Here is a 14889-nt window from a genome sequence, read left to right on the forward strand (position 1 = left end):
TCACTTCTCCCTCCACCTCCATTTTTATTTTTATTTTTGCAAACAGTCTGATGAACCAGAGTAGAAATTGGATATGGGAATTCTGTATAAATGCCCCATTTTTGGTTCCCTGGAGAGGTTTCAGGATCCCAAGCAAAACCACTGTAGATGACTCTAGCCTGTGTAAATGTAAGGGTAGAAGTACTCTTTAGTGGCTTGCTCCTATTAGCCATGGTGTCTCTGCAACAGCATAGAGGAATAGAAATCATAAAGCAAATGCAGTGCCAGCTCTCATGGTATTCCACCATGAAATAATAAGCAACACACAACCTGAAACAACCATTGGCAGGGTTAGAATTCCAAACAGGTAGCTGAATCTGCAGTAACCAATTTGCAGCATGCAATATAATAAGGGGTCAATACATAAGGCTTTTCCTTATCACAAAAGAGAACCAAGTAGCTCTTCCCCATTTGCCTGGAACAGGGTGCTATTTCAGCAACAATGGCACAAGTAATTGATGCTGCAGGCAGCAATCATTTAATGCATGTCTGATTGATGCACAGTCACACACAAGTTCATTGCTGTCAGCCTGGAAGTGGCCCGAAAATGGGGTGGAATGGGGCAAGGCTTATGCACACTCCACCAATACGCTCAGGGATCAGGAATGGAACTTTCATGCAGAATGGTCGCCGCTTGTACTTCAGTGGTGTTAGACAATTGCTCTGTAACTCCACACCTTGAACTGTTGGAACCAATTTAATGTCATGTTCAAACACCTGCACGAGCTGAAACTCTCAAATGGTTTTCAAACATTGCCAAAGAGGATCCATTTCAATCATAATTATGTGTGATGCCTTTCAGTGATGATTCTGTGTGATAACATATCCACATATAGTAAATGGCAACCCTTGTTGTAGGGTAGATGGCCAACTCATGTCCCACAATTCTGGCCTTTGAATTGTGCTTCCCCGTGCTGTATGGTAGAACTGGTGCTCAGAATTACTTGGTTCCCGCATCCAGCTAAATATTTGTATGCTGGAAAGCATCAGTGAACCTGTGTTGTGCACTCCAGATCAGGGGAAGGAAAATGCACATCCTTCTGTTGTTGTTTTTTTAATGACACAACATAAAATAAAGCTTCAACAAATGAATTACTAAATATTTGACCACAACTCAGAAGGAGGGAGAGTGGAGCTTCTGTTTGAGTTTGCTACATTTGGGGGGAACAAGCTGGGGTTATCTACATTTTAAAAAATGGTGGAGAAGAAAACTTTCAAGAATTTTATTTTTTAAAACAACAAAACATCCAAAATGCCATCACCATCATGGCCTATGATATGAGTGGCAGGATACACACACACACACACACACACACACACACACACACACACTCCATAGCAATGAACACTCAATCTGGTATATGTATCACACTTTACCAAGTATGAGGAACACATATACCTGAAACAGAGGTGCAACCTTGAGTTAACATGTGAAGATCATGGTGAGAAAATGAGAAACAAACTGGAATTTATTATGCAATAAAATATTTATGTGAAAAGGCCCTTAGAGGACATTATACTCCTTAATGCTATCCCATATAATTTGATGTTAGCATGTCTCTCATCTGGCATTTAGATAAGATCTACAAAGTTTTAAACTGCACATGGAACTCTAATGAGAGTTCAACACCCATTCAACTATTTTAAGCACCTGGGAAGTCAGAAGAAAACAAAGTAGGTTGTTACAGTGCACATGAAATTTGTGTATGAATTAATCAGATGGAAGTCCCCCCTGCTAGGTTTGGGACAGACTAAGGAGCGGTGGAGGGAAAAGAGCCAAAATGACAGCAATGCAAGCAGATAGTTTTAGAAAGCAGAAACCTTTCTGCTATATTCTATGATATTTGCGTGTGTATCAAAGTCTTTATAACTCAAGGTAGCATACCTGCTGTTCCAGTCTCCTGTTGCTTACTGCCATAGACCTGCTTTGTTTCAGCAAGGTTAATGTATCATGTGCTTTCAGACCAGTGGCGTAGCGTGGGAGGTGTAGGGGGGCCCGGCCGCACCGGGCGCAACATCTGGGGGTTAGGGTTAGGGGGCGCAAATCCACGGGTTAGGGGGCGCAAATCCATGGGTTAGGGGGCGCAAATTACTTGCCTTGCCCCGGGTGCTGACAACCAACGCTACGCCATTGTTTCAGACAGCACCTTGTCCATGCACACCCAGAACTATGTGCGACATCCAAATGGTAAGGAAATTAACTAGTCTACTGGGCTGAACTCATTACATGTTTCAAATGCGACCTACTATTTCAGATTTGCATTAAGCAGATGAATAAGCAACAACAGTTATTAAATGACAAGTAAGAAGTTGGACAGCATCCTTACAGAACTATTTTTTCCCTTCTATGTTGATATTCAGAAAAGCTCATTCTCTGTATTCCAAGTTCCTGCAGTATTATAAACTGGTCATGTCTCTAGATGTGATATTCACAGTCTCTCCCCTCCTGCCCAACAGATGGTAGGGTAGTGGTGTCATTAAATATAATTTCATCCCTTATGGTACCCCTATTGGTATATCTTCTCCTTTTGCATTAATGAAACCTCTAGTGGGTAGCTAGGCTCAGTGGCATAGATATTTAATGAAATTTGTGATAGATACAGTACACTTGGAAAATATGTACTATCAGCAGATGTCTGCAGCTATGTAAATGGGAAAGAAGCCAATAAAACAAATCCTGAAAGTTTGAGACTAGCACACTATAGATGATTAAAAATGCAATGGAAGATAGCTTAATGAGATTCTTACATGCACCCTGTAGCCATGCAAGCTTCTGAAAGTTCAACAGGCATTATAGTAAACAGGATGCTATAGTTAATAATGGAATAACTGTGGTGTTAGAAGGTTAATAACATTAAGGTCAGGCTTATCTAGAAAGCTCAATAATCCCAAATGGTGGCTAGCATGTTTTCCTCCATATGTTGGTTGACTTAAACTCCCATCAGCCCTGGCCAGCACAGATTATCAGAGTTGGAGTTCAGTCACATTGCTGATTCAAAGGTTGCCCATTCCTATTCTAGCCCAAGACCCTCTTGTATCTGACAGAAGGGAACACAAAAACACTAAAAGGTCTATCAGTGCAGGTTGGTATAACAACACAATTGCTGCTTATTTACTTTGTTACCCACCTTAGTGTCCTGATCAGAAACATCCCTACCAGTAGTGGAATGCATTCTAATAAAATAATAGTAATTCTGAACATCAATTCTATCATACTAGGGAAGCACAATTCAAAGGACACATGACTGTGACAAAAGCAGGACATGAGCCTGGGCTCTCACTTGATTTCCAGAGTGACAAGGGGTCCTTTGCAAACATATGGCCAAACAAGGTATGTTAGCAACTGAGTGATTGTTTTATGCAATTAAATTTCAGATGCTGGAGCTCCTGAAGTAGCTGAGTGGGAAAGTGTCTGCCTTGCATGCAGAAGGTCCCGTGTTCCATCCCTGGCATCCCTCCAGATAGGACTAGAAGTGAGCCTGTCTGAAACTCTAGAGAGAAATTGTCATTGTAGACAATACTGAGTTAGATGAACCAACGAATGGTCAGATTCAGGGCTTGTCCATACTTCCATTTGTCCCACCACTCTTCCCCAGGAAAACTCAATCTTTACTGCTGAATCAGAGCAAACCTCAATCAGCTTTTCTCTGGATTGGTGTCTGCTCTGATTTAGTGCTACGTGGTGGGTTTTCTGGGGGGGGGGGGTGTGGCAGGGGAAATGAAAATCCGTTCAGACCCATGCCTAGAAAGGATGGGGCAAGTGGAAAATCACCCAGACCCGTGCTTTCTAGGCACAGAGCAAGCACCCATCTGGACGATCCCTCTGTATAACACCACTTCCTGCATACATCTCTTCCTAGATCAGAACCATGTTGTGGGGGAGGGAGCTTTAACATTTTGCCTCCACTGCATTTCTGATCTGGATCTCTCTCCCCTGTGCACCTACTGCTGCTTATCTGCACAGGAGAGAAGCTTGTATTGGTGCCAACAGTGGGTATGCTTTGAGAGTCTGCTGTCTTGCAAGGCTGGCTTCACATGTATATGCATGCCTCAAAACCTCTGAGACACCACAGGGATTCCTGTGATGCACTTTCCATCTAGGAGAACTCTTGTTGATTTCTGTCTCAAGCAATGTTAAAGAAAGGGAAAAGGTGAACCAGTCTTGTTCACTGCTCATCTTTGGATATCCATTTATGCCTACGCTCTGTTTCCTGTTTCTAAACCAGTCACTGAGCCATAAGAGGACCTCTCCTCTTAATCCATGTATGCTAAGTTTACTCAGGAGCCTTTGGTGAGGTACATTGTCAAAAGCTTTTTGAAAGTTTAAGTACACAATGTCAGTTGGATCACCTCTATCAGTATGCTGGTTGACACTCTCAAAAGACTCTAATAGGGTAGTGAGAGAAGATATGCCTTTGTACAAGTCATTCTGCTTCAGGAAGACTTGTTAATTAAACTTTTAACCATGCTTTCCACCACTGCAACACTGAGCTCATTCCCTTATAAAGGCAGGAATCCTGCCAGGGTGGCTTGAGGAATTCAATTTCTGTGCATTCTGATGCATATTGACCTGATAAACACCTCCCAGACTAATGTGCAGATCAAATTGCAATTATCTCTTGGATTTTGTAAGAAAATGTGTACATTAGAATAAATATATATTTAAAAACGCATACATGGGGATATATTCTTGTGCAGATTTTTTAATAAAATATTTCAGACTAATGTGGAAGCCAGACAGAACAGACACATTCAAAACTGACACTGATTGATATAGATGGCAAATTATACTAGTGCAGCATAAATCTGTGGTGAACTAAAAAGGGGGGATATTGCAGAAATAGACAATGAACAAAGCACCACAGTCAAAATTATCTGTGATATAGAATGGCTTCTATGGTAGAAGAAAGAGATAGATGGTAGCTATTCTATATATCACAAATAATTTTAACTGTGGGGGTTTTTATTCATTTTCCAGTTCTACAAAATCTATTTCCCCCCAACTTTGCCATTTTCTTACTGCATTATAATTTTTCTGTAATATAGGACAGGTGTCAAAACTGAACAATTTTTATTCTTCAAAGTGTAACAATTTGAAGATGGGAGAGTTTCTACTTGTTATGTGCTGTTTTTCAGCTTTCTTCCCTTCCAAAAATTCCAAACCAAATACTGTATAAATTATTTAACTGAAGGTAATGCAGAAACTTATACTTTGTGGAACTGCTTTGCTCAAGAGAATTATATATTTTGAGGAGATTTCACCCCTCCCATATCCAAGAATCTGCTGATGAGTCTGGTGATTTTCCAGAGAGGAGGGGCGGTGTTCTGCTCTCTACTTATTCCGCTCCAGCCTAACATCAGTCAGTCAGTCAGTGTGAGAGAGAGAGAGACTGAGTGTTAGAGATTGTGTGTATAGATAAGGTTGCTGCTAAGAGCAGCTGCAGACACTCAGTGCAGTTCAGTTTTTTAGTTTAGACCTCATTTAGCTCTGTATATAGTTGTGTATTATGGTTGTAGTTATAGAATAAAGAAGATATTCTACAGAGCTGCTCTCCAAGTCGTTTATATGCTCTGCTAGACTCTGCTATACTCTGCTGTGTGACGACTGTCTTCTTGTGGACGTGAATCCGGTGCTCACAACTCTAAGCTGTGAGTCCACAGCACTTTGACCTGTTCCTGTGCAGAAGGTGGTCTCTGGAAGTGCTACCCAGCTCGCCTAGCCCAGTCGGGGCTGAAGTGGATGAGTCCAGTTGGTGACACTGGCTCAAGGGCGATGCTGACATATTTACTGCAGACAGGAGAATGAAACCAGAAATGAAAATGCATTCATACAGTATATATACAAGGGTCATTCCCACTCATGGAGCTCTTCATTCATTTCAGTGAAGGAGACCAATCTGCATTTCAGGCAGAAGAGCTGGCAAACCCAAAGGTATATACTTTCCCCAGAAGGTGTTGGTGTTCAGGTCTTGGCTTGCCTCTGGGGGTAGAAATTCTACATAGTTTGGGAATGCCCATCAAGAATGCCGTATATGCCTTTGTAGTCCTAGTTTGATGCAAGAGTGGTAGAAAAAAGTGCTCTTGGTCAACCTTCTGGAAATTAACTGATATAGAGCTGGATGCAGACTAAAAACATACTGTACTGAAACCTTAGGCCATAAAATTGTATACAACTCTCTCTGAAGGTCTTCTGGGTTAGTACCAGCACTGCAATTTCAAAGCAATCACAACAGAGATCCAAAAATGGGAAGCTCAGAATCCACCCTCTAATTATTCCTACTAAACTTGCACAACCCTTTTCATAAGTTTACGCATTAATTTATTCACTTCTGTTTTATTGGTGTAGGGCAAATCTCCATAGTTACCATTCGTCCTTATCTGCATCACAGTTACAGAAGTATCTCAGATCCAGGCAGCTTTCCTCCAGTCCACATGCACAGCGCTGGGCTCCAGGAGGAGACCCTCCCCAGTAAGGATGCTTCTCATTGGCTCGACCAACCCACCAAACAAATGGCATTCCATCTGGGGAAACAAAAAGAGCAGAACTGCCATAAGAAATCTGAAGTCAGTAGGCAAATCGGGAAAAGATGTAAGAAGTCCTTGTTCTTGCTACAGCTGGGATGGAATATAATTTTGAATCTGATTTAAAATAAACATTGGAAATCTGAAGGTCAGCATATTGAATCCAATGTTTCAAATTTACATATTCAGCCATACCTAATATGTTTTTGGACATCCTGATCTTAACTAAGAGAGTGGTGATTTCAAAGCATCCCATGTTTTAAAATATATTTAAATGAATGATATCACCAAACTACAGTGGAACCTCGGGTTACGTACTGTCCTCCTTACGAATGCTTCGGGTAATGAGCTCCGCTAACCCGGAAGTAGATGCCCCTAGTTGTAGGTACCCCAGGATGCAAGCGAAATTCACCTGCCAGTGGCGCGGCAGCAGCGGGATGCCCCATTAGCGAAAGCGCGCCTCATGTTAAGAACGGTTTCGGCTTAAGAACGGACCTCCGGAATGAATTAAATTCGTAACTGGAGGTACCACTGTATTCTCTAAAATGGGAAAGTTACTTGTTGTATCACAGAGGTGTATAAAACCATTTAGTTCCCAGAACAATTTGAGGAAGTGCCAAAAACAGGCGTGGCCAACATGGTGCTCTACAGGTGTGGTCGGACTCCAACTCCCATCAGCCCCAGCCAACATGTCCAATGTCCAGGTTGGAGGTACCATGTTGGCTAAACTCTGGTCTACAGGAGATGCGAATAGTTGTAAGGGTAGAGTTTCTAATCAAACACTGCATTTTTAGAAACCTATATGAAAAAAGAATAACTGCACATTCATTATGCACATTTACAGCCAGCCAAAGTGGCAACCCAGTCAGATGGGTGGCATCTAAAAAAATAAAGTTGTTGTTATTAGCAGTGTAAAATTCCACCAGGCTTCCTTAACTATGTTGACAACTGATGGAAGTGGGTAGAAGTAAAGTTTGAAAGTAACTGCAGGACTTCATTTGAGCCAAGTATTTTGGTAAGGCTAAGTTTCAATGTTGACTATGGCCAATTCTAAATTGTGTAGGGAGCCTATGTTAGTACAACTGGCTCCCTGCATCAGATGTTTGGTCTCCAATGTGTGGGGCTGCCATGGACAGTGATATGATGGAGCTAGAAGCTCCATCCCTCATTGAGTGAGCAGCGTAATATTACCAGATCTACTTGTGTATCTACGCACACATCTATACAATGTGTTGTGTTAAACACATGTTCACAGAGCTCCTAATTTGAGGATCTTTATTTGAAATATTTTCCACACCAGACCCTATTGCAATGGTCATGAATACTATTAGAATAATAGAATTGTAAAGTTAGAAAGGACCCCAAGGGTTATTTAGTCCAACCCCATGCAATACAAGGATCTCCTTTCTTGAAACACCTGTATTACATTTTGGAGACATTTAGCAATGGCCAATAAATACCAATATAAACTTGCTTGATTTTAACTTGACTAACATAGAATAAAAAATGGCTTCTACAGCTTACGCTGCCAACACATTAATATAAAATAATACAATCAGTGCTTTTTTCCCTAAAAGAAATGTTTAGGGGTACTCTCATTTTCCTACTCATATTGAAATACAGTCCCTCGATGAGGTCAAACTTAGATTTATAAAATGCTTAGGGGTATGCGTACCCCAGTGTCCCCCCAGAAAAAAAATCACTGAATATAATTATTAGTTGTACATGACTCAGCCCCGTGTTGCCCGGAGTATGCACAGTTCCTAGAAGAGATATAGACATAGGCAGAGATATACCTTATACAGAGTTTTGAGACAAACTTTGCAGAATGAAAATAAGACTAAATAAATCAGGAAAGTTCATATGTAAATAGCTGGAGTTTGGGCCTTGGGGGACTGTAGGTGAGTAAGATCCATGAAATAAAAAAGGCAGAAAGAAACCCAAAGCCATTGAATGAAAATTTTCCAAAGATTAACATTTTGAAATAGAACTTTCTGATCTCTACTCCTTAACTCATTTATCAGCTATAAATGTAGCTAGGTACTGATACATGAAAAATAAAAGAACTGACATGCAAAAATGGTTTGAATTTTATGCAGGCTAGCTTCTTGTATATTGAAAATGTTAGCAAGAGCTAATTGCATTATATGTATTCATAACAACATTTTTTTAATAATAATAAAAAACATGAAACATGAAACGAGGTTAATTACTAATTGCAGTGGACTAATTAAGAGAAGCTTCAGCAAACCGCTCAGTCAGGTTTGCAATGCCCACTGCTTTCCCACAGATCCTATTGCTTTCAAATTTCAGTATTGCAAACAATGAAACAAAGAGAGAAGAATGATTATCAGGTCATCACAAATTAGGAAACAAGGGCTTTGCCTAATGCCCAATGGTACTCATTCTAAAAACAGAAAAGACGACAATATGAATTCCCCTAGCATATATCTTTCAGTTTTGCATTTTTCGAACTTGTGAATACAAGTTGGAATATTAATGTGTATTACTGTCAACACGTTCTTTTAAAATTATTCTTGCATACAATTGCAGCACAGAGAGAGAGAGAGAGAGATGATGGTATGCAAGTGGATGGCAAACTATGATACCTTCCTATCCCTTTCTATGCTGGAAACCAATCATTCAGCTAGCAGGGGTGTGCATCAGAGTAAGAAGAATCCTGGAGCAAAATGGGAAACCTCAGAGGTATTTTGGGCTTGCCAGAGGCAAAGTGGAATCTCTATGAGATGGTAAAATTCAAAGGGAGGAACCCTGAAGTGTTCCATGGCACCTCATCAATCCAGACATACACAGGCACATGCACACATACAAAATGCTGCAGAAAAGCAGTTGCTGAAAGTGAATGTATTGTGTTTAAGCTTACTAGAACACCAGAATAATGAGGGAAGGGAGAGCAGACACCAGTGTGGGGAAAAGGTATAGAGAGAGAGGTCCTTTGTGACAGATCAGTACATTATGAAATCAAAGTCAATTTTATGACTAGTGCTCTCCAATCCCAGTGCATTCAGGAAAGGAATAGCTTTGCAAGAGCAAATCTTATGTCTCTAAGTTTATGGATGATGTCAGGATGAGAATGAAGAAGGTTGAGAGGAAGAGCTCCTCTGTGACTAATCAGAAGGAATTGTTTTACTCAAAAAACAAACCCATTACTTCTTCTCGCCACAAAATCATCTTTAAAGGAATAATAATAATAATAATAATAATAATAATAATAATAATAATATAATAATAATAATAATAATAATAATAATAATAATAATAATAATAATTTATTTTCCCCAGCCACTCTGGGCGGCTCCCAACAGAATATTAAAAACATGATAAAACATCAAACATTAAAAACTTCCCTAAACAGGGCTGCCTTCAGATGTCTTCTAAAAGTCAGATAGTTGTTTATTTCCTTGACATCTGATGGGAGGGTGTTCCACAGGGCAGGGCGACTACCAAGAAGGCCCTCTGCCTAGTTCCCTGTAACCTTACTTCTCACAGTGAGGAAACCACCAGAAGGTCCTCAGAGCTGGACCTCAGTGTCCGGGCTGAACAATGGGAGTGGAGACGCCCGCACAAATGGCCCAGAACCAATTCATCTGCAGTCTAGCAGGTTTCTTACTCAAGGACACTTTTCTCAGGCATATTGCTTACAGAACACTTGGGGAGATTAAGGAATTTCCATCCTAAAACTGTGATGGCTGCCCTTGTAGGACAAGTACTGCAAATATTCTTCTGGAAATTGGAGGAGCCATGCCTCAGAAGGGACAAATTTTAACCAATCCTGCCCCATATTAAAAAGTTATAGATTCTGTTCTTTTTTAAAGCAAACCAACTTTAACGACAGCCAGCACAAAAGCCTCTGGACCTATTTGGCAAGTTTTATTCACTTTGAAAAGGCGTCTATACCTGCAAATTCCATTCACTTCTGTCAAAAAAGCCCCAAATAGCTATAGCCATGTCTAAATTTCCCAGTAGGAAAAGGGTGGAGGGAAGAAAGAGGACTCAGACCCTTGAGACAAACCCTGAATTAGGGTTTAAGCCAAACACTGTGGTTGGGGCACACTAGTGCTACCTAGTCTTGGAACCAATTGATATTCTACAAGATGAGTCTTTCTTTTCCTTGAAGGGCTAACGGGGGGGGGGAGTGCACCAGATCCTGCCCAATCAACTGTTTGCTATGCCTTTTATAGAAATTGCAGGAACATCCAAGTGTATTTAGGATTAGCAATCTAATTTAACTGACAATTTAAATAGACACGACAGAAGTTATCTGCCTAATTAAAAATGTGCTAATTCGGGGGAAGACAATATTTAGCTTTAAAATACAACTTTGTGTGGCTATTAGGAAATAATGGTGAACATTAATCAAAGTCAAGCTGCATATTATTGCCTCTTGGATAGGATCATTAAACTAGAGCATAATCATATGATAAACAGCCATCGCTGGGGTATTAAGAATGAACAGTTTTATAACGTCTTCTCTGTGTTTGACTATATCTATTTTATTGTACTAAACCAACCAAAAGATATATGAAAGTCTTTGATAGTAGTAGACTTGCCAAAGCTTGAGTAATTTAAAACCAGGCTAAATAGAGAACTTGCTAATACACTGGAGGGAACTATCTGACAAAGGATAGGGAATAGACTTCTATGGTCTAATGTATCTTTTTAAGTATCTCTTGTAGCATCTGATTCTGCCACTAAGAAATGAAATAGTAACTCACTTGAACTGCAATAAAGAGAGGAATGAGGGTCATAGAGACCCTCATATAGGTTCAACAAAGAACTTTAACACATGCTTTAGAAGGATTTAATTATGCTATTCCTTGAGTGTATTTGCTTAACATGCTGTTCAGAAGCAATATAATTATACTGTTGCGTTTTTGTTGCTCCACAGTGTGCCCTCATATATGCTTACCACAAACACCTTAAGTGGACCAAAATAAAAACAAAACTTCCAGCAAAAAGGGTCTGTTCTAAGGCACTGGCTCTCAATGGCAAAAGATACAACACATGTGCTACCTACCTTTTGCGTAGACCTTAGTAAAGCATGATTCAATTTATTTAGCACAAGATGGCTACCCAATATATATGTATTTACTTTTACATGCTTGGAATTTGCCAATGCTGTGTGTAGACATAACAAGTTTCAAATTCAAATTCTTAGAACAGTTATAACACAATTAACATCTTGGAGATTTCTCCTCAAAGATGGTGTTTTCAAGGATCCACAATCCCTTCATTGTGGTGGTGTTTTTTTTAAAAAAGGTGGCATCTGAACTCATAGCAAAAAGGGATAAACCTTTGAGACATTAGGGAAATTTCCTTTAGTCAAGAGAAGAATAAATATTTTTCCTAGCTGACTTAAAAGTGCATTACTTATGCTTTATACATTGTTGCAGGGGTAGCCCGATATGCTCCAGATCAGGCATAGGCAAACTTGGCTCTCCAGATGTTTTGGGACTACAACTCCCATCATCCCTAGCTAACAGGACCAGTGGTCAGGGATGATGGGAGTTGTCGTCCCAAAAAATCTGGAGGGCCAAGTTTGCCTATGCCTGCTCCAAATGTTGTTGCATTCCAATTCCCATCAGCTTCAGCCAGCATATTTAATGGTCAGGGATGATGGACTCTGGCGCATGCGTGTGCGCGTGTGGATGCACGCATGCGCGCACACACAACAACCTCTGCACCACTCTCTCAGGCCCGTACAGCAGGGTTGTGTGCTGGATTCAGCCAAAGCCTCAGTTTTGAACCAAAGTCGGCTGATTTGGGGGAATCTGGGCATCAGTTGACTTGGGTTAAGATAGCCCCAGTTCACCACAGGATGGCACAAAGTGATGCAGGGCTGTCAGGGCATAGGAAGGAGAGGCCAGAATGGGCAAAAATAAGGAGAAACCATGAAAAAAGGGACCTCCAAGGCTACCATGTCTTCATGGGACAAGGCAAGGGTGAGGATGAGTGGATACCTTTCCTGCTCAACCTCTACTTCTTCCTGCCAAGCCTCTCCTTGTCTCGTCCACCTGAACCACCACCCCACAGGGAGGCCACTTGTGAAGAAGCAGCACCACCCAGGATATAACCCCATTTGGTACATGAAAGGATTCAGTCCTGCACAGCATCAGTTGCTATTCAGAAGGAAGAAGCACTCTGCAGGATCAGACCTGCCTGGTCAGGAGTGGGGGAGAAGGAGATGCAACACAACCATAAATAATACTCATATTTGTCTTACTCCCTCATTCTCAATTTTAAAGCACAGGGTTGAATTTGAAAGAAACAAATCTCCTTCTCTTCACTGAAAGTTCTAAGATATTTCTTTCTTCATGAAGAGTATATTAAGTTCTGCAAGCCACCCATGGTCTTGCACAGCAGGAATTTAACTTTACGTGTCTATGAATAAAAAACCACTTGTGGCAAAGCACTGCAGCTTGATTCAATGTTCATGTTATTTTCTATAACATATTTATTTTGTTCAAAATAGCAGATGGAAACTGATTGCACCGATAAGCACATTAAGAGTTGCTATATCTCTCCCCACCCCAATTCCCATTCTATAAGACAGAGAATTCACTCATAATAGACACATTAGGGTTTTTATATCAGGCGCAACAAAGAGAGAACTGGGCTCAGAAAAGAGAAAGCAAAGGGAATGGGAAGAAAAGAAAGCTGATACAAAAAGCAGAACAGCTATGGAGAGTTTGTTTCAACAAATGCTGTTCCATACAAGCTCTGTAGTCATCAACCCCCCCCCCCATCCAATACAGTTTGATAGAAGATACATAACTGTCAGCCCCTGACCTCTTTATTTAATTCCTGCACATGAGGAAAGATGTATGGCTGCTGCAGCAAAAATAAAGCTGCCCTAGATCTATCTTTCTTCTCTGTAACATTTAGTAACTGAAAAGCTGTATGTGATATTGTCAGACTTCTGAGTTTTCCTATTTCTATAAATACTAGTCACCGAAGTGGTGTAAGAGGCTGGAAATTTGGATTGCAATGACACCGTCATGTTTTTACTTGCTAGATGGTGTGCGGGAAAATGGGGGGGGATGCTATTTTTGTCACTATTCCTGACACATTTTTGATAAGCATTTATTTGTCATTTATGTATACCCTACCTGACAAAATAGAAGAGTATAGAAAAATAACAAAATTGCAAGCCAGCTTGCAAAGTCACATTTTGCAATCATCTATTAGACTAACAGAATCCCTAACATGGCAATCTTGTACATATCCTCTCAGAGGTAAAATCCATTGAGTTCAATGGAGATTATTCTCAAGTAAATGGTATAGTGGGACTGCAGCCTCAAAGACCAAAGATTTACATTTCCAGAAAAGCAACAGCTGTGGAAGGAATGACATGCAATCCTCCTATCATTGACTAAGGTAGTCCAGTTCATCTTGCCTGTTGTCCGTGATGGATAGTTAGCCAAGTGTCATCTTTCTAGCCAATCTTTGAAATCTGATGTGCTAGCGCTGAAATCTTTGGGATTGTTGGTATACCAACAGCTATAGAAAACATATTTTGAGAAAATATTGTTGAGCTGTATAGCTTGGCTGCATAATGACAATATTTAAGAATGGTGTGTTACCTTAACTAGTACTGTGATAATGCCATCTTATATTTAGTATATATATTTAGGCTATATGCATTTTTGATTAACCTCTTGATGTTGCAATTTATTATTACTGGGCATAGAACCCAAAATTTGCCTTGTGTTTGTACCTGTGCTTTTTTTTGCAGGGGGGAATGATATGGGTAGAATTCAATGCAGTGCTAATGGGGTATGCATGTGAGGACTGAGGTCCTCTCCTACAATAGGACTTTCCCTTTCTCCTCCCCTTGTGCACCCCAAAACCTGCTCAGGAGGCTCATCCAGCTCTCCGGAGCAAATTTATAGGGTATAGCAAGTTATAGGGGGAGAAGAGGTGAGAAAGACCCATTGCATGAGCAGACCTTGTTCTGTGCATGCAACAACTTAGCTGAATCCTACCCCACACATTCTTGAGTTGCTTTGTGCTCTTTCTGCTTTGAACTGCAACTAGTATTCCAACCAACAGAGTAGAAAACCAGCTCTTCTATCCCCATTCTCTATAATGGGAAATCTAATCAACAAAGTAGATGAAATTTTCAGAGCACAAGAGTCTGCCTGATTGTATTAAATCTACCAAATTGCAAGAAAATGGGGCCAGTAGCTTTTTGTCGGGGAAGTAAAATCTCTTGAGGGAGCAGATGTGTCCCCTGCTTTCATAAACTCATAGAACTGAAGAGCTGGAAGAGACCCTGAGGGTCATCTAGTTCAACCCCCTGCAATG

General features: G+C 40.6%; 1 protein-coding gene across 3 annotated transcripts in view; it reads right to left on the reverse strand.

Annotated features, from left to right (window-relative positions):
- Window positions 1-14889, reverse strand: part of CNTNAP5 (contactin associated protein family member 5) — a 301511-nt gene that overhangs the window by 49249 nt on the left and 237373 nt on the right. For all 3 annotated transcript variants that reach the window (XR_014223512.1, XM_082238142.1, XM_082238141.1), the window contains one exon: window positions 6405-6561. Coding sequence is in view for 2 of the 3 variants with exons in the window: in XM_082238142.1 (XP_082094268.1) it covers window positions 6405-6561 (157 nt within the window). In the remaining variant the exon portion in view is untranslated. The remainder of the gene's footprint in view (window positions 1-6404; window positions 6562-14889) is intronic.

Source organism: Podarcis vaucheri (genome assembly GCF_965113315.1).
Source record: "Podarcis vaucheri genome assembly, chromosome: 1".
NCBI lineage: Eukaryota > Metazoa > Chordata > Lepidosauria > Squamata > Lacertidae > Podarcis > Podarcis vaucheri.